The sequence below is a fragment of the Cervus canadensis genome, chromosome 11 (assembly GCF_019320065.1).
Source record: "Cervus canadensis isolate Bull #8, Minnesota chromosome 11, ASM1932006v1, whole genome shotgun sequence".
NCBI lineage: Eukaryota > Metazoa > Chordata > Mammalia > Artiodactyla > Cervidae > Cervus > Cervus canadensis.
In genome coordinates this window covers 71,099,532-71,121,162 of record NC_057396.1, presented here as the reverse complement: position 1 = coordinate 71,121,162, position 21,631 = coordinate 71,099,532, and the positions used below count along the sequence as shown (strand labels likewise).

The 21,631-nt window shown below is 59.0% G+C and overlaps 3 protein-coding genes across 7 annotated transcripts in view; 2 read left to right on the top strand and 1 right to left on the bottom strand.

The window, feature by feature from the left end:
• The first annotated feature begins 705 nt into the window (after positions 1-705).
• On the top strand, positions 706-9,813 carry PACSIN3 (protein kinase C and casein kinase substrate in neurons 3). Of its 2 annotated transcripts, XM_043482845.1 has the most exons (11): positions 711-861; positions 4,044-4,115; positions 4,363-4,452; positions 4,613-4,769; positions 5,744-5,979; positions 6,098-6,253; positions 7,383-7,558; positions 7,725-7,845; positions 8,018-8,154; positions 8,533-8,654; positions 9,279-9,813. In XM_043482845.1, the coding sequence occupies exons 3-11, from the start codon at positions 4,399-4,401 to the stop codon at positions 9,392-9,394; spliced, it is 1,275 nt and encodes a 424-aa protein (XP_043338780.1). In that variant the 5' UTR covers positions 711-861; positions 4,044-4,115; positions 4,363-4,398; the 3' UTR covers positions 9,395-9,813. The 2 variants fall into 2 exon arrangements, with proteins under 2 accessions (XP_043338781.1, XP_043338780.1); XM_043482846.1 differs by lacking the exon at positions 4,044-4,115 and having other exon boundaries at positions 706-861.
• A 636-nt stretch (positions 9,814-10,449) lies between these two features.
• On the top strand, positions 10,450-20,857 carry ARFGAP2 (ADP ribosylation factor GTPase activating protein 2). 2 transcript variants are annotated; one of them, XM_043482465.1, is made up of 17 exons: positions 10,450-10,601; positions 10,773-10,891; positions 11,408-11,480; positions 12,000-12,131; positions 12,220-12,300; positions 13,312-13,393; positions 13,666-13,722; positions 14,353-14,394; positions 14,737-14,789; positions 15,231-15,367; positions 15,465-15,596; positions 17,412-17,540; positions 17,620-17,754; positions 18,630-18,756; positions 18,895-18,988; positions 19,103-19,221; positions 19,721-20,857. In XM_043482465.1, the coding sequence occupies exons 1-17, from the start codon at positions 10,530-10,532 to the stop codon at positions 19,739-19,741; spliced, it is 1,605 nt and encodes a 534-aa protein (XP_043338400.1). In that variant the 5' UTR covers positions 10,450-10,529; the 3' UTR covers positions 19,742-20,857. The 2 variants fall into 2 exon arrangements, with proteins under 2 accessions (XP_043338400.1, XP_043338402.1); XM_043482467.1 differs by lacking the exon at positions 14,353-14,394.
• The window catches only part of C11H11orf49 (chromosome 11 C11orf49 homolog), a 202,280-nt gene continuing 200,261 nt past the window's right edge, over positions 19,613-21,631 (bottom strand). For 2 of the 3 annotated variants that reach the window (XM_043482468.1, XM_043482469.1), the window contains one exon: positions 19,613-21,080. In XM_043482468.1, the coding sequence (XP_043338403.1) occupies positions 20,316-21,080 (765 nt within the window). In that variant the 3' untranslated portion in view covers positions 19,613-20,315. The remainder of the gene's footprint in view (positions 21,081-21,631) is intronic. The other variant, XM_043482471.1, reaches the window with a different exon arrangement.

The window sequence follows — 21,631 nt, the reverse complement described above, 5'->3', positions numbered from 1 at the left end:
GTGAGGAAGCAGGGGTTTATTAAGAAGGGGCGGGGGGGGAGTGGCATCCTGGCGATCTGGAAAGATCTACTAACAAAGGGGGTGGAGGGGCGAAGAGATTTAAGAATGAACCGTGGTACAAAATCTGGGAATAAGAACACGTGGGGGGGAGGAGCTCATGACTTTCTGCCCCACCTCCACAGCGTGTCGGACCCAGTCCTCAGAATGGGCGATCACACTGGCTAGGAGGGCTGTGCAAGGAAAAGGCAAGGCTTTGGAGTCCCGGCCCTGCCCGACGACAGATCTTGTACAAGGTGCTAAAGGTCTCTGAGCCTCAGTTTCTGCATCTATACAATGGGAGTCCTAATGCTTACAATGGGATGGTTATGAGCCTCTCCAGAGTTAACGTCTAAGTTAACTTCTAACTTTTAAGAAAGCTGTGCTCAGCAAGAAGAGTAAGGCAGTGTAGCACCTCCCCGGCCTCCCTCCAAAGGGAGCCGGTGCAGGCCAGACTCCTTCCCGCTTCCACGGCTCTCCCAGGTTCTGCCGAGGCCGGGGAGGGGCAAAGCCGAAATCAGACTCCTTATAGCGCCACCACCCTGGATAGGCGGCCTTGGTGCTCCTCGGGCGGGAACCGAGACCCCACGGCCCGCGCCCCGGGAGCCGCGCGGGTCGGCGCGATGGGGGCAGCTCCTGCGCCCCGCCGCTGGCCGGTGGGGTTGGGGCCCGCGGCCGCGAGGAGAGGGCGGGGCTGGGGGCTGGGCTTCCCGGGGGGAGGGCCCGGCGCGCTCCGGGAGGCGGCGGCCGGGGCCCGCGAGCGACAGGACTTGGGTCGGAGCGTGGCCGGACCCCCCACCCGCCGAGGCGCCCTGGGAGGACGCGGTGAGTGCTGCCCGGGAGGGGACGGTGGGGAGGTGGTGGCGGGAGCCGCGGCTAGATAGAGCACGCCCTCTCCTCCTCCCGCTCCTGAAGTTTGCAGTGGGATCGGCTCCGGCCCCGGGAGCCCCGGGGTCGCAGCGCTTTGCGTGAGCGCGGCAAGAGCTGCCGCCGCGCCGAGGGGGAGGACCCTTTTGCGGCGCCGCGCGCCCGGCACTTTCCCAGACCTGCCGCGGGGTGTGTTGCGGGGGAGGTAGGGAGGCGTCGGGGCTGGCGGGCCACCCCATCTCATGGGGCCCCTCAAAGGCCCCCGACCGCCCGGGGACCCCAGCAGAGGCCTCGCTCCCCAGCGACCCCTCGCCCTTAGCAAAGAGTCCCAGTTCCTGGGGCCGCCGGTCCCGGGCCACCATCTGGAGTTGCCGGCGGCATGGGCCAAGGCAGGGCGCGCCCCCTCCCCTCAGCGGTGACCGGCGGGCCCCCACCTCCCGCCGAGGCGGCGTTCAGCGAGTTTGGCCGAGAAGTCCTGGAGTCTCCAGGGCCAGGCCTGGCCCGGCCGCTCCTCGTGGGCTCCACCGGCTCCGAGGTGTGCAGCGCCCGGCCCGCAAGTAGGGCGCCCGTCCATAAGGGTTTTGAGGCCAGAGACCGGCGGCCCCTGGGTTCGGAGGTTTGGTGTGAGGGCTCCGGGTTGGGAGTGCGTCATCGGGGAGCTGGCACCTCAGGCGGGGCAGGTCGGGTTTCCAAAAGTGCCCCTTTGTTATGCCCCTCCCGGGCCCGGCCTCCTCCCCCTTCCCCGCGCCGCCCCTCCCCCAGCCTCGGGGCCTCCCTGGCTGCAGGTTCCGGTGGCTCTTGCCTGAGCACCCCTCTCTGGACCGGTCGACCGCCCGCCTTGGTGCCGTCAAATCCGCGGGCGGATCGGGAGGGGCTGCCGGGAGAAGAGGTCCTTGGGCGCAGCCTGTGACTCAGGACGGAGCCTGGGCAAGGGCAGGACAGCAGGGCTCCCTCCCAGGGCCGTGCCCTGGGACTCGGGACAGGGGTACCTAGCGGCCTCCTACGGGAAAGTGGGTTCTTCCCTGAACCCCGAGACTCCCTACCTTGGCTTAGGACGCTGTGAGGAGGAGACCCTGCCAAGCCCAGTTAGGTGCTGGCTCCCTGGGCTGGGAAGGTTCATGATCTGCTTCGCGAGCTCTTGGCCGTGGCAGGAGCGTCTTCTGGGGACCAGGCGGGGTCTCTGCCGGGGTCGGGAGACACAGGGTGCTGGCCCTCCTCAGCAGGGGTCAAGGCACAGGCCCATTCCCCCCACTGCTGGGGCCGGCTGGGGCAGTGGGGCTGGCTGTGCCTGGGGCTTGGGCTCGTGTTTGCTCTGGGAGGCCGGAGGGAGCGGTGCCAGCCCTGCACACACAGCTCGCTCTGTTCTGGGGCCAGAGAGAGGGAACGGGTGGGGGGCAGCTCTCCTGGGAGCCGGAGCCGGGAGGCTGGGGCAGGCAGGGGGCCCCTGGCCCTGGATGCCTGGCCGGGACAGCTCTTGAGGCCCTGGGGTTTACAGCTGCAGCTCTGCTCCTCTCCATCTGGTTGGCAGGTCCTTTCTGGGTAAACGGGACAGACTCAAGAGGAGGCAAGGGGGAAGCGCTGAGGACCCCGGTGGGGCAGGCTGCTCCATCCTTCTTCTCTGGGCCCAGGCATCTCCTGGGCCTGAGCTCTCAGCTGTGAGCTGAGAGAGCCCACTCAGGCCATGCTTTCTCAAAGCTGCCACAGCCCGTGCATTTCCTGGTCTTCAGGTGGATGTCGTTTGTGTTTTAAACTCAGCTATTAACTCCAGTGTCTGGAGGAACACAAACTGGACCCTCAGGAAGTCTCTGCCAATATCGTCACAAGGCGATATGTGATATATACCCGGAGATATATACCCAATGTGATATACACCTGGAGAGAGGGGTGGAGATTGGGGATGGAGAAATGGGAGGGTGCCTGGAGAAGATGCCTCACTCGGTTTTCTTTAATAACAGCTTTATTTTCATATACCACACAATTCACCCATTTAAAGTATTGTTTGTTTAGTTGCTAAGTTGTGTCTGACTCTTTGTGACCCGTGAACTATAGCCTGCCAGGCTCCTCTGTCCATGGAATTTCCCAGGCAAGAACACTGGAGTGGGTTGCCATTTCCTTCTCCAGGGGATCTTCCCCACCCAGGGATATGAACTTGAGTCTCCTGCATTGGCAGGTGGATTTTTTACCACTGAGCCACCTGGGAAGCCCTCACTCTTGAGTTTTGAAGGGTGGGGAGGCAGTCAGTTTGGGGGAGGACTGTCATAGAGCCCTGCTTTGGGGGCAATGAACACACTGTTCTCCTGGGCCTGGCTGTGTCCCTGGGGTTTGCTCAGAGGAGGAAGTGGTTTCCTTCTAGGGGCTTGAGTTGATGCTGGGGACAGCTGAGACCCTGCCCAGGGATAGGCAGGGAGTGGCTGCGTGCCTCTGGGTCCTCTAGCCCCCCGGGGGGAGCTCTGGGGCTGGAATCTGCCTTGCCCTCCCCCACAGTCTTGGAGCTGCACTGTTGTAACTGGCTGATCACCTGTCTGACACCTCGTGCTGTCCCAGACTCTGGGCTTTTGGAGGGTGGGGCTGAGTTACTCATTATTCACGGAATCCTGTGGGACCTCAGGGATGCCGTGGAGCAGGATGAGTGTCCCTTGTGACTGTCAGGCTCCTCACAGGTCTTGTTCGCTGCCTTGAGTCTTTTACCAGTGTTGGCACGAAAACAGGGAAGAAGGCGGGATTTCCATCTTGGGAGGGAGCCGAGGCCCTTTAGGAGACGACAGTATAATGCACTTGTTCAAGCTTCATGGCCAAGATAAGACTCAGGCCTCCTGGCTCCCAGTCTGCTCTGGCCAGTGCCGGGAGCTCCTGGGGTGTGGCTGGGTACCCTCTGACGTGGCTGGGTCTGGGGAGGGGTCGCCTTTTTCCAGGAGAGGCCACAGAGCCCTCCCTTATTTCATCTGCGGTCGGGGCAGCGGGGCCCTCTGCCCACTACCCACCCCCGCCTGCCATGTAATCCCCGGCTGGACCGTGTGACCCGACTGGCATTCTCCTGGCTGGAATCTGGCGCTTCTGACAGCAGTTGCTATATCGGGGGAGCTGGGCACCGCCCTGGACATGGTCAGCCCCACCCTCACCCCCTGCTTTGCTCTTGTTAGCGTCGAGGCAGGATCACGGTGGCAGCTGTGAGGGTTGGACACCCAGGTCTCCGGAGTGAACCCTAGGCCCAGGTACATGGAGTGAGCTGGTGGGGAGGGCAGGCCAGGGCAAGAGGAGGAGGCGTGGAACGACCATCTTTGCCCTCTTCGGGCCCCTCCTGGGACTTCCAGACCCCTGCCTGCTGAGTCCTGGCTCTTGACAGTTCCTTGGGGAGTGGGGATGGCAGTGGGGGAGGGCAGAACCCAGGGGTAGCAGAGGCTCTTTGCCTCGCCCCTGAAGTGCGCCTGGCTTTCCTGCTTACCCCTCTGCCCTCTGCAGCCCCAATCCGCCACCATTCCGTGCTGCGGGGACACCATGGCTCCAGAGGAAGAGGCTGGAGGGGAGGCCCTGGAGGGCAGTTTCTGGGAGGTGAGCAGCTGGGTGCCAGCTTTGGGGGTGGCGCTGAAATGCCCACCCCTCTCTGGGCCCAGCCACCTGTCCCAAGGAGGAGCCTCGTGTCAGCCCTGGCCCCTGGTGTGGGGGGAGCGGCTCCCCTGGGGCGACACCAGGCTTCTCCTCTCCTGCGCAGGCTGGCAACTATAGGCGGACCGTGCAGCGGGTGGAGGACGGGCACCGGCTCTGCGGGGACCTGATCAGCTGCTTCCAGGAGCGCGCCCGCATCGAGAAGGCCTACGCCCAGCAGCTGGCCGACTGGGCCCGCAAGTGGAGGGGTGCCGTGGAGAAGGGTGAGCCCGTGCTCGGGCCCCGTGGGGAGGAGAGGACCGCCAAGGCGGGGCAGGGTGGGGGGGGGTGTGTGCAGCCAGGCAGGGCAGTTTCTTTTTGCACCTCCTGTGGAAAGTTGGAGGCTTCCCTGTCCGCCTTCCCTTTAAAGAGAGAAGATCCTCTTGGTTATTCTTACAGTTGTGCTGTTAGGGTTTGCCAAGCACCCTCATATGAGTTATTCTGATATTTCTAACAACGCTGTGAGCTTCCCTGGTGGCTCAGTGGTAGGGAATCTGGAGATGTGGGTTGGATCCCTGGGTCGGGAAGATGCCCTGGAGAAGGAAATGGCAACCTGCTCCAGTACGCTTGCCTGAGAAATCCTATGGACAGAGGAGCCGGGTAGGCTACAGTCCATGGGGTGGCCAAAGAGTCAGATGTGACTTATAACCAACCAACCACAGCCCTATCATGGAGATGGTCTTGTTCTAACTATTTGCTAGAGGAGAACGGGATACTTCAGAGAGGCCAACTGACTTGCCTGACGTCACACAGCTAAGAAGAGTTAACGCTTGCCCACAGGTTTTCCGGCTCTGGACCTTGGGCTCCTTCTATCCAAACAAGCTGCCTTCGTTGGGGACAGACACTAGTTCTTCCCTCTGGGGCAACAGAGTGTAGTGATTTATACCACACACCTGGGTTTGGATCTGAGCTCCACCTGTAGCTGGAATGCTCGGGGCAACGAATTTCCCTTCTCTGGGCTGCCTTTTCACTTGTTCCACGTTGTTGGTGATGCCATCTTCACGGTGGTGGATGAGTCAAGCATTCAGTGGGACCGTGTGTCCAGGCACACAGTAGGTGTTCAGTCAGCAGCAGCTGACGTCATTTGTCGTTCATCTTCGCATCTCTGCCCCATGCCTGGCACCCAGAAGCCCCTGCTGGGGAGGGGGAGCTCGCTGCCAGCAGCCCGGGCCCAACCCCAGCTCACCCCTCCCCGCAGGCCCCCAGTATGGCACGCTGGAGAAGGCCTGGCACGCCTTCTTCACGGCGGCCGAGCGGCTGAGCGCGCTGCACCTGGAGGTGCGGGAGAAGCTGCAGGGCCAGGACAGCGAGCGGGTGCGCTCCTGGCAGCGGGGCGCCTTCCACCGGCCTGTGCTGGGCGGCTTCCGCGAGAGCCGGGCAGCCGAGGACGGCTTCCGCAAGGCCCAGAAGCCCTGGCTCAAGAGGCTGAAGGAGGTGAGACCAGCAGGGAGGAGGGGCCGCAGAGGCCCGCCCCCTGCCTGGGTCGGCCTGGGGCGGGAAGGGGCCGCGGCGCAGGGTCCTGGGTCCAGCACGGTCCCTGCGTGTGCGCCAGGTTGAGGCTTCCAAGAAGAGCTACCACACGGCCCGGAAGGAGGAGAAGACCGCCCAGACGCGGGAGAGCCATGCAAAGGCAGACAGCGCCGTGTCCCAGGAGCAGCTGCGGAAGCTGCAGGAACGGGCAGAGCGCTGCTCCAAGGAGGCGGAGAAGGTACAGGCTGAGGGACCCGGCAGCCCAGTTCAGGGCTCCCTGAGTGCTTTTTCCAGCCCCCGGCATTGCTCTCGTCTTCACCTGCCCCCTGCTCTCCATCTTATCATGTAACATAGGACCCCGAGAAAGATGGGGCATCCCAATGGCCTTAGTAGTAAAGAATCCAGTACCAATGCAGTGGAGACATGAGTTTGATCCTTGGGTAGGGAAGATACCCTGGATGAGGGCATGGCAACCCACTCCAGTATTCTTGCCTTGGAAATCCCACAGACAGAGGAGCCTGGCGGGCTACTGTCCACGGAACTGCAAATTGTCAGACACGGCTGAGCGGCGCAGTGTGCACGCACCAGGGAAAGAGGATGCTTTAGGCAGGAAAGAAGTGGTGTGGTGTGGGCCACTGGGGTAATCTTAGCAGTTGAGGAGACCTTCCCAGCTGCTTTCCTTTCCGTGTGCCCCCTGGGACAAGTTCTCATGTTGCTCACTCGGCCAGAGCGCTTTTCCTCCAGCTCAGCGTATCCAGAGCCTCCCTGTCCTCTGAGGTGCTGCTCTGTTTCCACTTCTGGGAAGCCTTTTCCGATTTCTTCCACGGCTCCCCATGTGTGTGTGTGCCTGTGCGTGTGAGGTCCGTCGTGTCTGCCTTGCGACCCCAAGGACTAGTCCATCAGGCGCCTCTGTCCTTGGGAACACTGGAGTGGGGGCTGCCATTTTCTGCTCCCATAGGTTAACCGTATCACACTATGTACCACCTTTTTTTTTTTCTTTTATTTGAAAAAATCTATTTTTTAAAATTTATTATTTATTTGTTGGGTTTTAAGTTGTGGTGCTCAGGCTTAGTTTCCCTAAGATATGCGGGATCTTAGTTCCCCAACCAGGGATTGAACCCACGTCCCCTGCGTTGGAAAGCGTCTTCTTAACCACTGGACCACCAGAGAAGTCCCTCCACCAGACTCTTAAAGCCGCTGGGCCTGAATGTCACCTCCCTTGTTAGGCTCCTGGGGTCCTCTCAGGCAGGAGCCAGGTTTCCGGCCCTGGTGCCTAGCCCACAGCAGGTATGCAGGAAAGACTAGCAGAGTCCTGAGTGGGGAAAGAAGGTCTTGTCCTCACCAGAGCCCCTCCTCTCCCCACCCAGACGAAGACCCAGTATGAGCAGACCCTGGCGGAGCTGCACCGCTACACCCCACGCTACATGGAGGACATGGAGCAGGCCTTTGAGAGCTGCCAGGCGGCCGAGCGCCAGCGGCTTCTCTTCTTCAAGGATATGCTGCTCACCTTACACCAGCATCTGGATCTCTCCAGCAGTGAGAGGTACGGCCTGCCGGGTGGGCCTGGAGATCTGGGTGAGGCTGGCTCTCTCCCTTCGCCTCTGGGCTCTGGCTGGGCTGAATGAGACGGGGCAGGGTGTGCATGGGGGGGTAGGGTGGGGAATTGAGGCTCAGGGCTTCCCCGCCTGAGGGTTATACCCGGGGCACAGGTTCCACGAACTCCACCGAGACCTGCATCAGGGCATCGAGGCAGCCAGCGACGAGGAGGACCTGCGCTGGTGGCGAAGCACCCATGGGCCGGGCATGGCCATGAACTGGCCCCAGTTTGAGGTACCTGTTCCTGGCAGGCTGGGGCTGAGAGATGGGGTAGGCTCCCACTGGGCTCATCCTGGCGCTCCGGCAGGAGGCTGGGGTTTGGGATGGAGGAGGTATAGGTGATCTGGATGGTTCTGGCTGCCACCAAGCCTACAGCCCAACCCGGCCCTGAACACTGTCCCCACAGGAGTGGTCCTTGGACACACAGAGGACGATCAGCCGGAAGGAGAAGGGTGGCCGGAGCCCTGACGAGGTTACCCTAACCAGCATCGTACCCACCAGAGATGGCGCTACACCCCTGCCCCAGTCCCCGGGGTCCCCGCGGTGAGAGCCAGGATCCAGGCTGTGGGAAGGACACAGCTCTGCCCCCTGCTGTGCCCTCCTCCTTCCTCTCTCTCTTCCCTTCATGCCCTTCACACCTGAAGTGGGTTCAAAGCTGGTGTTTTGAGTTGTAAAGATGCCAGTTTATATGGTGGTCTGCCGGGTGCTCCCCACACTCCCTCTCATGTACTGCCCGTGTCAGCTCTGCGTGGCCGGACGTGTGCCTGAGCTTGCAGGCATTTGTGGCAGAAGTCAGGCTAGAATCCTGCAGCTTTTCCCCCACCTGCCTCTCCCCAGGCTCCTGCAGGGGGGAGCCCTTGGCCCTGAGTCCCAGGCTCTCCTGCTCAAGCTTGCCCCCTTGTCCCCCCCGCCCCGCTCTAGTGGCAGACACGAGGAGGAGTGGTCAGATGAGGAAAACCCCCCGAAGGCTGCCACGGGCGTGCGGGTGCGGGCGCTCTATGACTACGCGGGGCAAGAAGCCGATGAGCTGAGCTTCCGAGCAGGTACCCTAGAGCCCTGCTCCTGGTCCTTTGCAGGCTGCAGCCCGTCTCCCTCGCCCCTTTACTAGTCTGAGCAGGAATGTGGAGAAAGGGAAGCCAGATGCTCAGTTCTCAAGGGTCGGTGCTCTGAGCTTAAGACTGCTCTAGGTACCTCCCTGCTGGTCCAGTGGCTCAGATTCCATGCTGCCAGTGCTGGGGGCCTGGGGTTCGATCCCTGGAACGAGATCCAGCTAAGAGTTCGCATGCCATAACGAATGATTCTGCATGCGCGCTGCAACACAGATCGAAGATATTGCATGTGACTTCTATGACCCAGTGCAGCCAGATAAATATTTTAAAAAAACTATTAAAAAAGGAAAAAAAAAGGCTGCTCTGGGTCCATCCCGCAGGAGTCAGAGTGTCTGCTTGGAGCCCTCACCTGCCTCTCAAAGTCACCAGCTGGGGCCTGACTGCTGAATTCAGGGCCTGGGGGTGGGGGGTGGGGGTGGAGTGGCTGACTTTGACCTCTCTCTGCCTGAGCCTGGTCTCTTCTAGCTGGGTTTGTGGACTACCCCCTCCCCCTTAGTCCTTGACCCAGTTGCAGGAGTGGGGCGGGCAATTGCCAGTGACCAATCCCCCTTCTCGCAGGGGAGGAGCTGCTGAAGATGAGCGAGGAGGATGAACAGGGCTGGTGTCAGGGCCAGCTGCAGAGTGGCCGGATTGGCCTGTACCCTGCCAACTACGTGGAGTGTGTGGGGGCCTGACCTGCCTTGGCAGCCCTTATGCAACGTTTCTCCACCCTGAGTCAGAGCCCAGCTTGTCTGGACAGCTGGACCTGAGGGCCCTGAACCATCCTGCCCCCTGCGACCGCTCTGTCCCTCCAGGAGGGAGGAAGTCCTGGGACCCAGGGAGGGTGGGGGCCTTGTGTCTGGGAAGGGACTGGTAGGGAAGGGCCAACTGAGTCTAGGATGAGGGGAAGATGGGGAGGTCAGGAAGTGACCGAAAGGCTCAGGGGTGCCTGGGCCTCCCCAAAGAGTCCTCCAGTCTCCCCGGGAGCTGTGGACCCAGTTCCTGGTCTCTCTGTTTTAGGGTTCCTGAGGTTGGCTTGGGGTGAGTGTAGTTCTGGGCTAGCAGCACTCTTGTGGCTTCTTCTCGTGTGTATTAAACTTCGAAGAAAAAAACAGCTTCTGTGCATCTTTTTTGCTATTGCACCCTTGCCAGGCGGCCGAGGGCATCTGGAGGGAGGCACTGTGGGGAGGTCGTGGGCCTTCAGTATATTGCGGGGCGGGGGTTGGGCGGAGGTGTGCCAGCTTGGTACCTGCTCTGGGACCTCGGGACCCTAACCTAACCTGGGGTCCTGTAGGGGACTCGTGATCAGACTTGGTGCGAGGCATCCGAGGATGGGTGGAGGTCTGGAGTTGAGCTCTGAGCGGAGCGGGAGCCCGGCCAGTTGACCTTCCCATTCAGGCCGGCGGCACCGCGAGTGTTTGGTAGGGACTGTTAATCATTCCTCACCGTTCGGGAACGGGCCTGATCCGAGGCCGAGGGCCGAGCCTCGCTGCCCACACGCTTCTGGGAGGTGGCTCCGCCCCCCTGGGGGGCGGGGCGCGCGCGGCGCGGTTTGGGCCTGTACAGGGCGAGCCGTCGCCCCGCCCCGCCCGCGGATTGGCCCGGGCGCGGCGCGGCGAGAACTCGGGCGCGCGCGCGTGGAGCCCGGGCCCCTGACGTCACGGCGCCCGCTCCGCCGGCCGCTCGCCCGTTGGTCCGCGTCGGGCCGGTCGCCCCGCCCCTCGGCGGGCCGGCCTCCGCTGAGGCCCGCCCGCTGACCCGCCTTGGCGGCCGCGGATTGGCCGGTGGCGGGACCCGTCGGTCGCGCTGCTGTTCTGGGAAGGAGAGAAAATGGCGGCCGAGCCGAGCAAAACCGAGATCCAGACGCTTTTTAAGAGGCTTCGCGCAATTCCGACCAACAAGGTGCGGGAGAGGGAGGCGTGCGGGGCCCCGGGCGGGCCGAGAGGGTCTCCCCCGGCTCCCCTGGCGTCTGAGGGACGGGGAGGGGCCGGCGCGGGCTTCTCTTCCTGGGTTGTCAGCGCCCGGCCTCAACTCGAGGCCCCTGACCGTTCTCTCATTTCCTTCTCTGCCCAGGCCTGCTTCGACTGTGGCGCCAAGAATCCGAGTTGGGCCAGCATCACGTACGGTGTTTTTCTGTGCATTGACTGCTCCGGGGTGCATCGCTCCCTGGGCGTCCATCTCAGCTTCATCAGGTGGGGTCTTCTCGCGGCTGGCCGGGACCTGAGTGCTCGGCAGGGGAGAGTGGGCTGCCTGGACTTGGACCGCCCTGAGTTTAGTGTTCGCCAGACTCTCACGGGAGGGAACCGCTGGTGTGGGCCTCTTGTTACACTGGCGGTTCGTGTCCGCGTCTGGGTCAGAACTCTTTACTGGTAGTCATGTTCGACCCTCGAAATGTTAGTTTCGGGGGGAGAGTTACCTAAGTTGATCTAGTTGGTGATACGCTGGAGCGAGACTCTGGTTGTCCTTAAGAGGAAGGCCGAGTCGAAGCCTCCATTTCCTTTCGCATCTGGAAAACAGTTAGTACCCTTTTGACTACATGAGAGTGGAGCAGAGCTCTCCCGGACAGGGTGGAGTGGAGGAGACAGGGTGGTGGCTGGGGACGGTTTTGGGGTGCCTGCTGCAACCCGAGGCCAAATGACAGGTGTGGGTCTCTCAGGGAAGCGTCTCCTGGAACCTGCTGGTAGGTGACACACAGCCCTTGCACACAGGTCCACAGAGTTGGATTCCAACTGGAGCTGGTTCCAGCTGCGGTGTATGCAGGTCGGCGGGAATGCCAATGCGGTAAAGCTCCTCCTTACCATCCTCCTGCCCCCATTCTTCTGTCCGGGTACTCACCTCTCAGTGACTTCTTGGAGGCCCTCTCTGTTTCTGTTCAGAGGATTCTCTGGTCTGTGGCAGCTCTGTACGCTGTTCTCTAAACTTGGACATTGGTCACTGTTCTTCTCAAAGGGGCTTTGGATTCAAACTAACCGGGACAGACATTCTTGGGGAGAGGCCAATGGAGTTGGGGCCTCCACAGTCGACTGGCTCTTGTCGGCCTGGAGGAAGGATGGGTGTATCATGCTGTTCCCAGGCAGAGTTGAGTGAGGGTTAGGCTTCAGACATTCATCCTACAGGATGGGTGGCTGTGTTATCTTGCAGGAGTTTCTGAGGAACTTTGTGAAAAACTGCTGGTGGCAGCAGTGTGTATCATTCTCTTTGAGTAATAACGGGGCTGTTGTGTGTGTGTTGGGGGTCGGGGTGCCTCTTTTGCTCTGGGAAAAATCGCCTGTAGCATGTTCTCACTTCTTGGCTCACCAGATAGCCTTTTTCCGCCAACATGGATGCACAGCCAATGATGCCAACACTAAGTATAATAGTCGAGCTGCCCAGATGTACCGAGAGAAGATCCGGCAGCTGGGGAGCGCGGCCCTGGCTCGGCATGGCACTGATGTGAGTGCCTGTTCCCTGGGGCTGGGGTCGTGGGGGGGAGTGGGCATATTCAGAGTCCTGTGTTTCAGTGGTGTCTTCTCCTTTCTAGCTTTGGATAGACAGTGTGAGTACTGCTCCCAGTCACTCCCCAGAGAAAAAGGAGTCCGATTTCTTCTTGGAACATACTCAAGTGAGTGCCCACAGGAATGTTTCCCACAGTTGTTCCTGACAGGTGGTTTACTTACCGAGGCCGAGGCCCACAGTCACGGGCATGGATCCTGATCACCTTGGTGTGATATCCCCTACGGGGAATGTGTGGGGCCCACTGCTGGGTAAAGCTGGCTTTTTCCTCCTTCCATGAATAGGGGTGCAGTGTGGCCCTCCTTAGGAACAGAACCCTATAAAGTGGGGTGCTAGGGAGGATGAGAAGATACTTGAAGGCTCAAGAGATATCAGGAACCCAAATAACTTTTTCTGGATTCTTTCCTTATGTGAAAGGATTTCCTCCCAAGCATCCCACCCCTGGAGGTTTCCCTCTGTTGGTGCTGGGTGCTCAAGTCAGACTTTGTTTGGATCCCTGCTTCTCTGCTTGGCTTTTCTAGTGTGGGGTAAGATACCTAATGTGTTAAAACCTCAGTCTCTAAGATGGAGAACTATTTATCACATAGGTTTGTTGTGATAATTAAACGTATTTATATGTGAAAAGCCCCTAAGACTTGTACCTGGCACATGGTGAGTGCCCATTGGTTGTTGGTGGTTATTCGATTAGGGGAATGGGTTTTGGGTGTAAGTAAGTAGTGAAGAGGTGGTGATGGGTGTAGTTTTGTTTTGCTTTCTTCCATTGTGCTTAGTCGCTCAGTTGTGTCCAACTCTTTGCAACCCCATGGACTGTTGCCCCCACAAGGCTTCTCTCTCCATGGAGATTCTCCAGGCAAGAATACTGGAGTGGGTTGCCATGTCCTCCTCTGGGGATCTTCCCAACCCAGGGATCACACCCAGGTCTCCCACATTGTAGGCTGATTCTTTAATGTCTGAGCCACTGGGAAAGCCCTCCATGGTGAACAGCAACTATAATTTTACTTGCTAACCTCCAGTTTCTTTTCCTCACGGGCTTGGAGTAGGGCCTTGTACCCCCAAGGTACTTGGTGCTCTTTGCCAGCAGGAATGGCTCATTGAGGCTTCTGTCATCTGGTTCTTTCAGCCCCCTGCCTGGAATGTACCAGCCACCGACCCATCAGAGACCCAGCAGCCAGCCCCGTCTGCAGAGAGCAGTGGTCTGGCACGTGAGTTCAGCCCATGTTCCAGCCGTGCACCCTGGTCTTGGCAAAGGGCTTGGGGCAGAGGAGTGGGACACCTGACCGAGGGAATGGAAGCGAGGAGTCTTGTGTATCTCTGGGTGGGTTGGGAGTCACTTAAGTCCCCTAGGGAAAGTGGTAGGAATTTCTTCTCTATTTGGTGGCCTCAGAAAGCTGAGGAAAGCAGTGCTGTCACTTTTAAGAGCAGCTCATAGGAAGTTTTTGAGTGTCACACCTAATTTCCACCATTGCATTCACAGAGCCGGAGCATGGCCCCAACATGGACCTGCTTGGCACCTCACCCAAAGCCTCTCTGGGTCAGTATACCAGCTGGCAGGAGTGGGGTGTCTTGGGAGCGGGTGGGCCATGGGGGTTCTTTTCAGATCTGCTGCTGCCTGTGTGGACTGAGGTCCCAGGAGACCGAACTTCTTGTCTCTCTGGAGTGGGGCCTGAGATTGAAGCTGTGGCTGCAGCGTTGACCGAAGGGACTTCAGAGCAGGCCCTTGGCGGATGGTGTCCCAGGCCTGGGGTCTGCCTCAGCGTGTGGGCCTGGGTCTGGCCGGTATGAGGCTGGACACCTAGCCCTGGAGGCTGGTGCAAGACTGGCCTCTCTGGTCCATTCCATAACATGGGGACAGCTCTGAGCTGTTAACGGCTAGAGGCGACGCGGCCCTTTCCTAGCCAGTCCCTGGCCTTTCAGCTCTTTTCTGTCTTCTTGATGTCCTTCAGACTTAATTCAGGGTGAACGATCCATTTGCTGCCCTGGTTTGTTTTGTTGGCCTTTGGGGGTTGGGACCGGAAACCATCAGAGTGACCGTCACGATCCTGTGAGAAGGCTGGTGTGGCCTGGGTCTGGTGTGAGGCTCTGTAGAGGCCTCTGGGCTTGGGAGCTGTATGGAGGCTCTGGGGTAGGGCCTGCTGTTAGCCACGAATCTGTTTCTCTCCAGAGTCCATGTATCTGTCACCTAAAGGGGTTCTTCCTGCCAGAGGTAACCTCCTGCTGCTTCGGGAGCCCCTTGCATGCCGGAGGCTGGTGTGTGGTGCCGCCCCGGCCTGGCAGTCTGTGTGTGGGGTCAGGGCCTTTGTCTCTGGTGCTTCAGGTCTGGGTCCTTACGTCATGTGCTGGGAGTCAGTAACCGCCCCTAACCGTGTCTGTCTTGGCTTGGACATCCTGACACCATTGGCTGGAGCTGGTGGTGGCAGCTGTGCGTTTCTTTGCCTGAAGCTGTTCTTCATAGAAGCTCTTGCCAGGAAGCTGCATGGCGGGGACCGAGCTGCCGCCTCTGATGTCCCTTTGTCTCTGCTCATGCCCCACCCTCTTCCTCACACAGAACCGAAAACCTCCCTCATTGGCAAGAAGAAGCCAGCAGCAGTGAAGAAGGGGGTAGGTGGGGAGAGGCAGTATGGCAGGGTGGTTAGGGGCTGGGTCAGATCCGACCACTTTGGTAAATGACCGTATGACTTTGGTAAAGGTGCGTAGCTTCTCTGCGGCTCAGCTGTGAAAGGGCTGTCAAGAGGCCTATCTTTAAGGACTCTTAGGAGGAGTCAGCGAGACTGTGTGCCTAAGTGCTTGGCTCATCCCGGGCCTGGCAGCATTAGACCTCCACTGGGGTTGTGTGGGCCGCCTCATGCCTGCCTCCAGGCAGAACCACTTTTCTCCCTCTCCACCATGCGGGTGGGCTCCTATTTTTTTTTTTTGTTTTTAAACACTAAACTTTAAGAAGGAGCCCTTTCCTTGGGGGTGTCCCCTCCATGCCAGGGAGGGGAGGAGGGGACAGAGGACATTGTGGTTGGCAAAACTCTCATCACATGATTCTCTTCCCAGCTGGGTGCCAAGAAGGGCCTAGGGGCCCAGAAGGTGAGTAGCCAGAGTTTCAGCGAGATTGAGCGGCAGGCCCAGGTGGCAGAGAAGCTCCGTGAACAGCAGGCGGCTGATGCCAAGAAGCAGGCCGAGGAGTCCATGTGCGTGTCTGCCAGAGAGGCCCCGGCTTACGTGGGGTTGGGCGGGCAGGACAGGTCAGGATGTCTGCTGAACTCTGGCACGCTTGTCCCCTCGAAGGGTTGCCTCCATGCGTCTGGCCTACCAGGAGCTCCAGATTGACCGTAAGAAGGAGGAGAAGAAGCTGCAGAACCTGGAAGGGAAGAAGCGAGAGCAGGCCGAGAGGTTGGGCATGGGACTGGTGTCCCGAAGGTGAGGTTCAGCTTTGGGGTGCGGCAGGGAAATGCCATTGTTCTCCGGGGAACCCCTGGAGGTTCTTCCTAGTATTCTCAGCTCAGTCTTCCTCTGAGGCTAATAGATGGCCTTATTGTCTTCAAGCGCCTAGTATAGTGCTTGGCATGTGGTAGGTTTGTGCTCGCCAAGTATTTGTTTGACGAGTCAAAACACAGGATCAGGTGCTCTTTCGACCGTCTGAGAGACCAGGGTTGTGTTTCTTCATGAGGGCGCTGACGGCTCTTTGGATGGCAGGACAGTTCTTTATTTCTCAGGATCTTCCCAGGAATCACAGGGCTTTCAGTATTCTGACCCCTGCCCTCTAAAGGCTGTTAGTGCTGACAGCTCCTGTAACACCTGGAAATACTCCCGGACTCTCAGATGCCCCTGGTTGGGTGGTGCCCTTCCTGTTTCAGGACCACTGGGTTTGGGTTGCTGTGGTTTTCTTAAACAGAAACAGCTGTTCACCAGTTCTCCTAGGCGTTTTGTTTGCTTTACACTGAGAGTTAGCATTTGGAGATTTCAGTAATATTAGATTTTTTTAATCTCTTTTAAAAATCAGCATATCTGGCAGTGCCAGAGTGAGAAACCCTGGCTATGGTGAGCTTGTGCTAAGTGGTGCCTGCTCCTCTCCAGGGTGTGAGCTTCGCCAGTGGCTTTATGTAAACACAAGTCCTATGCAGGAGGTATTATTATCCCTTTTTACAAATGAGAAAATTGAGACTCAGAGCAGTTAAGCAACTTGCTTGAAGCCCAAAATACTAGTAATTGGTCCAACTAGATTTTGAACATAGAACTCTTTCATATTCAGCATTTGTAGCCATTATACTGTGTTCCTCAGGTAAAAGATAAAGCTGGGTATTTCTACTTAATCTTTCAGGGTGTGGTGAGTTAGATTTCAATTATTCCCTTTCAGTCTGTGTCTTACTAGTGTGACCCACAGCTAATCAGGAAAACAAAATTTACTCCAGGTTGCGTCTCTTCCTCGTCCCTGTTTTGGTCACAGAAATTACTGGGTTAAAGGCTATACTTAATTTTTTTAATTTTTTGTATGCAGTAGAATCTTATTTAAACCTAGCCTACCCTGTTTAAAACTCTGTTGCAAAATAGTCACTCTGTAGAGTTCTGCCAGCCAAAAGCTGTAGATCTTAATGAATTTATTTAAATGAAACTAATCCTTAAAATGCCTCTGTGGAGTTTTAACACAGCAGGGAAGAGAGGCATCGCGAGTTGGTACTGCCTGCCAAATTCAGTGCCTCTTCTCCTTAGGAAACCAGATAGCAGATTCGGGTCTTAGTGCGTAAGGCCAGACTCTAGTTTGAAATGCTTTGTTCTTTAAAAAACAAGAAAAGCATGGGTTAATTAAGAACTCATCCTGTGATGCCATTAGACTCGTTTTCCTGGTTCTGGGGCATTTTCCATCTCTTCCTCTCCGTTTGTCTGTGTCCCGCATGGTGCAGGATGCGGCTTATGGTACAGCAAGCCGAGGACAGAAAGCAGTACTGTTTGGCGCACAGTATCACTGAGATTAGGCAAGCGGCCGTTGGCCCGGGAAACCCTGCTTGGAGAAGACGAGGCTGATGGGTTGACAGGGGAGGTGCGCTCCAGCTCCGCACAGGGTCTAGCACTCCCTGCTGGGCCTTGCCCAGCCCTGGGCGCAGGGAGGGGAAGAAGGTTCTGGGTGGTGCTCAGTGAGGGAGAAGCGGGTTTCTGCCCACAGCTGGGCGTCTTCTCTTGTGCGGCGACACGGATGCCCACCCTGCTGTCCCGCCCCGGCCCGGCCTCTCTCCACAGCTCTGTCTCCCACTCGGTGCTGTCCGAGATGCAGGTGATCGAGCAGGAAACCCCAGTGAGTGCCAAGTCCTCCCGCTCGCAGCTGGACTTATTTGACGACGTTGGTACCTTCGCCTCTGGGCCTCCAAAGTAAGGCTGTTGTTGGGGTGCAGGCTTGGCTGCCGTGCTCCTCACCCAGCTTCTCTGAGCCCCTCTACTGTCTCCCTAGGTACAAGGACAACCCCTTCTCCTTGGGGGAGAGTTTCGGTTCCCGCTGGGATACAGATGCTGCCTGGGGTGTGGACAGGATGGATGAGAAGGAGCCGGAAGTGACCATCTCCAGCATCCGGCCCGTTTCAGAAAGGTGGAGGACCGTCCTCTAGGACGCCCGTGCTGGTGGCAGTACTCTGTAGCTGCGCTGGCCGGCATGGTGGCCGCCACACATGCGGCTCCCGAGTCCTGCGGGAGTGCCTAGTGTTAATGGAGGGACTGAGTTTTTTAACTTAAATAAATTTGGATAGCCACTAGTGGCTACCAGACTGGAGAGTGCAGGAAGCCGGCCTGGGTTTGAGCTCTGCTCTCGTGTCTCAGAAGGCTTAACTAGCCTGCTGTGCTTGAAGTCCATTTCTGCCAGGAGGGGCCTGATTTTATGCTTCGGTTCCCAACCTCCCGACAATTATGTGTCTCTGGCTCTCATCTAGGAATTTTTTAGAAGCATATTCCATGTTGATCTGGGTAATGATTAACTGATAGATATCTGCAAATAATCCATTAGGAAGATGGGGACATAACTCATAACTTCCCAGGGCCACCTTACGGTTAAATGAAACTGACAAACACCGAGCTCTGTGTGTGTCAGGGTCAGGTGGCGGTGACCTTACACCTTCTCAGCCAGACCGAGATGCTTTTGGGGGTAAAAGGGTGATACTCATAATTACACCAAGAGAGGAGGTGTAAGTCCAGGCAGACTGAGAACTGGATCATCCTAGTGGTTTGGGGCAGAAGCCTTGGCCCCTCCAAACCCTGTTTCCATGCTGCCTAGGGAAGGGAATGGAAGTTCTCTGTGTCGTGGCTTCAGTGTGGAGGAGAGAGGGCCCCAGGTCTAGAGCTGCAGTCAGGCGGGACTGTGGGGAGCACCGCCGGGAGGCCTCGGCTTGTCGCAGGGTAGCAGTGCTCCAGGGACACTTCCCTGGAGGCAGTGGGGAGAGTCAGAGCCATTGTCCCGTGTCCACTCCTCAGAGTCACCAACCGGAGGGAGGTGGAGAGCCGGAGTTCAGGCCTGGAGTCGAGCGAAGCACGTCAGAAATTTGCAGGAGCCAAAGCCATCTCCTCTGACATGTTCTTCGGGCGGGAGGTGGATACTGAGGTGAGGTGGTCCACCCTGAGCCTGGAGGCAGCAGGCAGAAGTGGACTGTCTGCCCTGCTGTTTGGGTTTTAGCACCCGGGTGGCTTGGCTGGGTCAGTGGCACAGAGAGCCGCAGACCTCCCCTTTTCCCCGCCACAGTATGAAGCCAGGTCCCGGCTGCAGCAGCTCTCGGGCAGCAGCGCCATCAGCTCGTCAGACCTCTTCGGGGACGTGGATGGTGCACACGGAGCAGGTGGGCCCGGGGCCGGGGCAGGCACCGGGAGGGCCTGCCGGCCAAGTGGGAGGGCACTGGGGGCTGGCAAGGGCTTCCTGTGGGCGCTGGGTCACCCCCTCCCTCCTCTTACAGGCAGTGTGTCCCTGGGGAATGTGCTGCCCACGGCTGACATCGCCCAGTTTAAGCAGGGTGTCAAGTCTGTGGCTGGGAAGATGGCCGTGCTGGCCAATGGTGTGATGAATTCTTTGCAGGTGAGGCTGCACCGCGTGACCTGGGGTGGGAGGAGACTGGAGGGTAGTGCTGAGAAGGTGGCCTTCTCTACCATGTCCATACTCAGCTGCAGGGTGGCCTCAGCCCGAGAGGGTGCCTTTTCTCTTCTTGGAGGACAGCTTCCTTCCTCTAAGCTGGGCCCTGGGGCTGGGCCTCTCCCTGAGATGGTGTCGTGTCTACACTGATCTTCCCCCACTCTAGTTCTCCTCCCTCTCCAGCTTCTGTGCGATCAGGCAGGGCTTCCCCCTGGGGATCTGACCACACCCCCTTTCCTAGGTCACAGTAAATAGGAGACAGTCTCTGCCTGGGTGAGATGGGTGCTTGATTCCCTCACTCACCCCTCCCCGCAACCCCCCAGTCCTTTGGGGTGTGTTGGGGGAAGCTGCTCGCTGGGAAGCTGCTGGGAAGCTTCCCTCCTTGCTGGGAAGCTGCTGTAGGTTAGAGACTCTGACTTGTTTTTTTTCTTTCCATCATCCCCAGGATCGCTATGGTTCTTACTGACCCAGGCTCCGTATCTCAGACTTTCGGTGGTGGCAGTAGCAGAAACCTCATGATTCCTCAGCCTGGGGTGCTTGCCTTGTGGAAACTGGGGAGGAATTGTTACTTTATGCCTGTGGTGTGAGTGGGGTGGCCTGTGAGGAGCTCGGGTGAGGAAGGGGCAGGAGCAGCCCTGACCTCCGCCTGGAGACCGGGTCCCTCACTCCCCTCCCTGCACACCCCCCGTGTGCTCCACTCAGCAGTCCTGCCCCCACGCTGCTGCTCACTTGGCCTGCCACCCTGGGGGAGGGCATTCCCTCAGGATGGCTTACTCTGGCTCCAGGCCTTCCCTGAGGAGGGAGAGGGAAAAGTGTAAGGCTGTTTTGCCGGCTGTAGGATCCTCCCCGGCTCGAACCAGCAGGGAGGTCTGGAAAGAGTTCTGCTGTGGATCAGCCCCCAGGGAGGCTGTGGACGTGCTGCTGCTGTTCCTGTGGCCTCTTCGGCACCGAGAGGGCAGGGCGCGGGAAGGGCCTCTGCCCGGGCCTTGCTAAGGGCTAGAAACTGGGCCTGGTACCCAAAGCTTTCATTTGGGATCGGACTAGAGGCCCGAGTGACCTTCTGTCTTGCTGACCCTTTCTGCAGCGATCGCTCGGAGGACTCCTCCTGCTCCTGGGTGTGTGCGAGTCCTTCTGTGCCATCCGTGGTGGACTGCGGTCCCTTGGAGACTCTGTCCCTTCTTCCCCTGCTTGGTGGCCGTGGTGGGTCTGCTCTGCCCGGAGCTCCGCTCTGGATGCTGTGAGCGTAGTGCTGGCCAAGGAAGCAGAGGATGTGCGGGATGGAAGCGGCTTTCCTTTGCACCATCCTGGCCTCGGGACCCTGGGCAGCACCCGCACGGAGAGCTCGCGGCGCCTATGGAGTGGCAGGTCTCGGCCGCGGGCCACGCACTGTGCCATCCTTGGTGCCACCTGCCCCTGCCGCCAGCAGCCTGGGCCCCCCACCTGTGACGGGGGCTGGGCTCCCGAGCACCGCAGACCACTGTTCCCAGCACCCCTCCCCCAAAGGGACGTGACTTCTTTCTGGACTGTTTGTATTGAAACAAAGTGGTGTTGAATAAAGTCCCAACGGGGCCCTGGGCCTCTGGTGGTCTGAGTGGAGGAGCGTCCTCTCTGGATCCTGCCCCCCTGCCCGCGCAGGCCCCTGGCCTCACTCTCTGGGCTCCCACTGACACAGGCAGGGCGTTGGTGCCGAAGTGGGGGGCACTGTCTGCGGGGCCTCCAGCTTGTCTCTCCTCTGACAGCCAAAGGCCCCTGGCTCCTTGGCCCTGTGCTGCCGCGAGCTCCGGTGCGGCCTCCACCTCAGCACCCTGTTGCACGCGGGGGAAAGAGCTGGCGTTAGTTGGCCCTTCGCGGCACCCCCGAGAGCTGTGCGCGGGCGGGCGGCCTCCGCAGCCCTGCTGCTGGCCCAGCAGTAGGCTTGGCTGGGGGCGGGTGTTTCAGGGATGGTGGGGGGAGAGAGCGAGAGTGTGTGTGTCTCAGGGGAGTTAGGAAAAAAGACCTTAATGGAACCCTAGGAAGGTGCGTGCCTGTGTGCGCGTGCATGTGTGCATGTAAACCCATGGCCTGGCAGCTCCCCCAAATGGGACTCCTGGAACATCTCTGTACCACCTTTGGCAGTTGTAAACCACTGGTCTGGGAGATGGGTGATGAGAATGGATGGATGGAAGGAGCCATGAGGCTCTAAGCCAGTGATGTCCCAAGTGTGGAGTAATCAGAAGTTTTGGAACCCTTGGGAGGTGTTCATAAAGACGTTTCTGTGTCCTGCCCCCAGGCTGGAGGGGTGTGGTCGTGTGCCTTGTACACAGGCCCCCCACGTGACTGAGGCAGCCAGCGGCTTTGCGTGGCTCCCAGTCAGCTG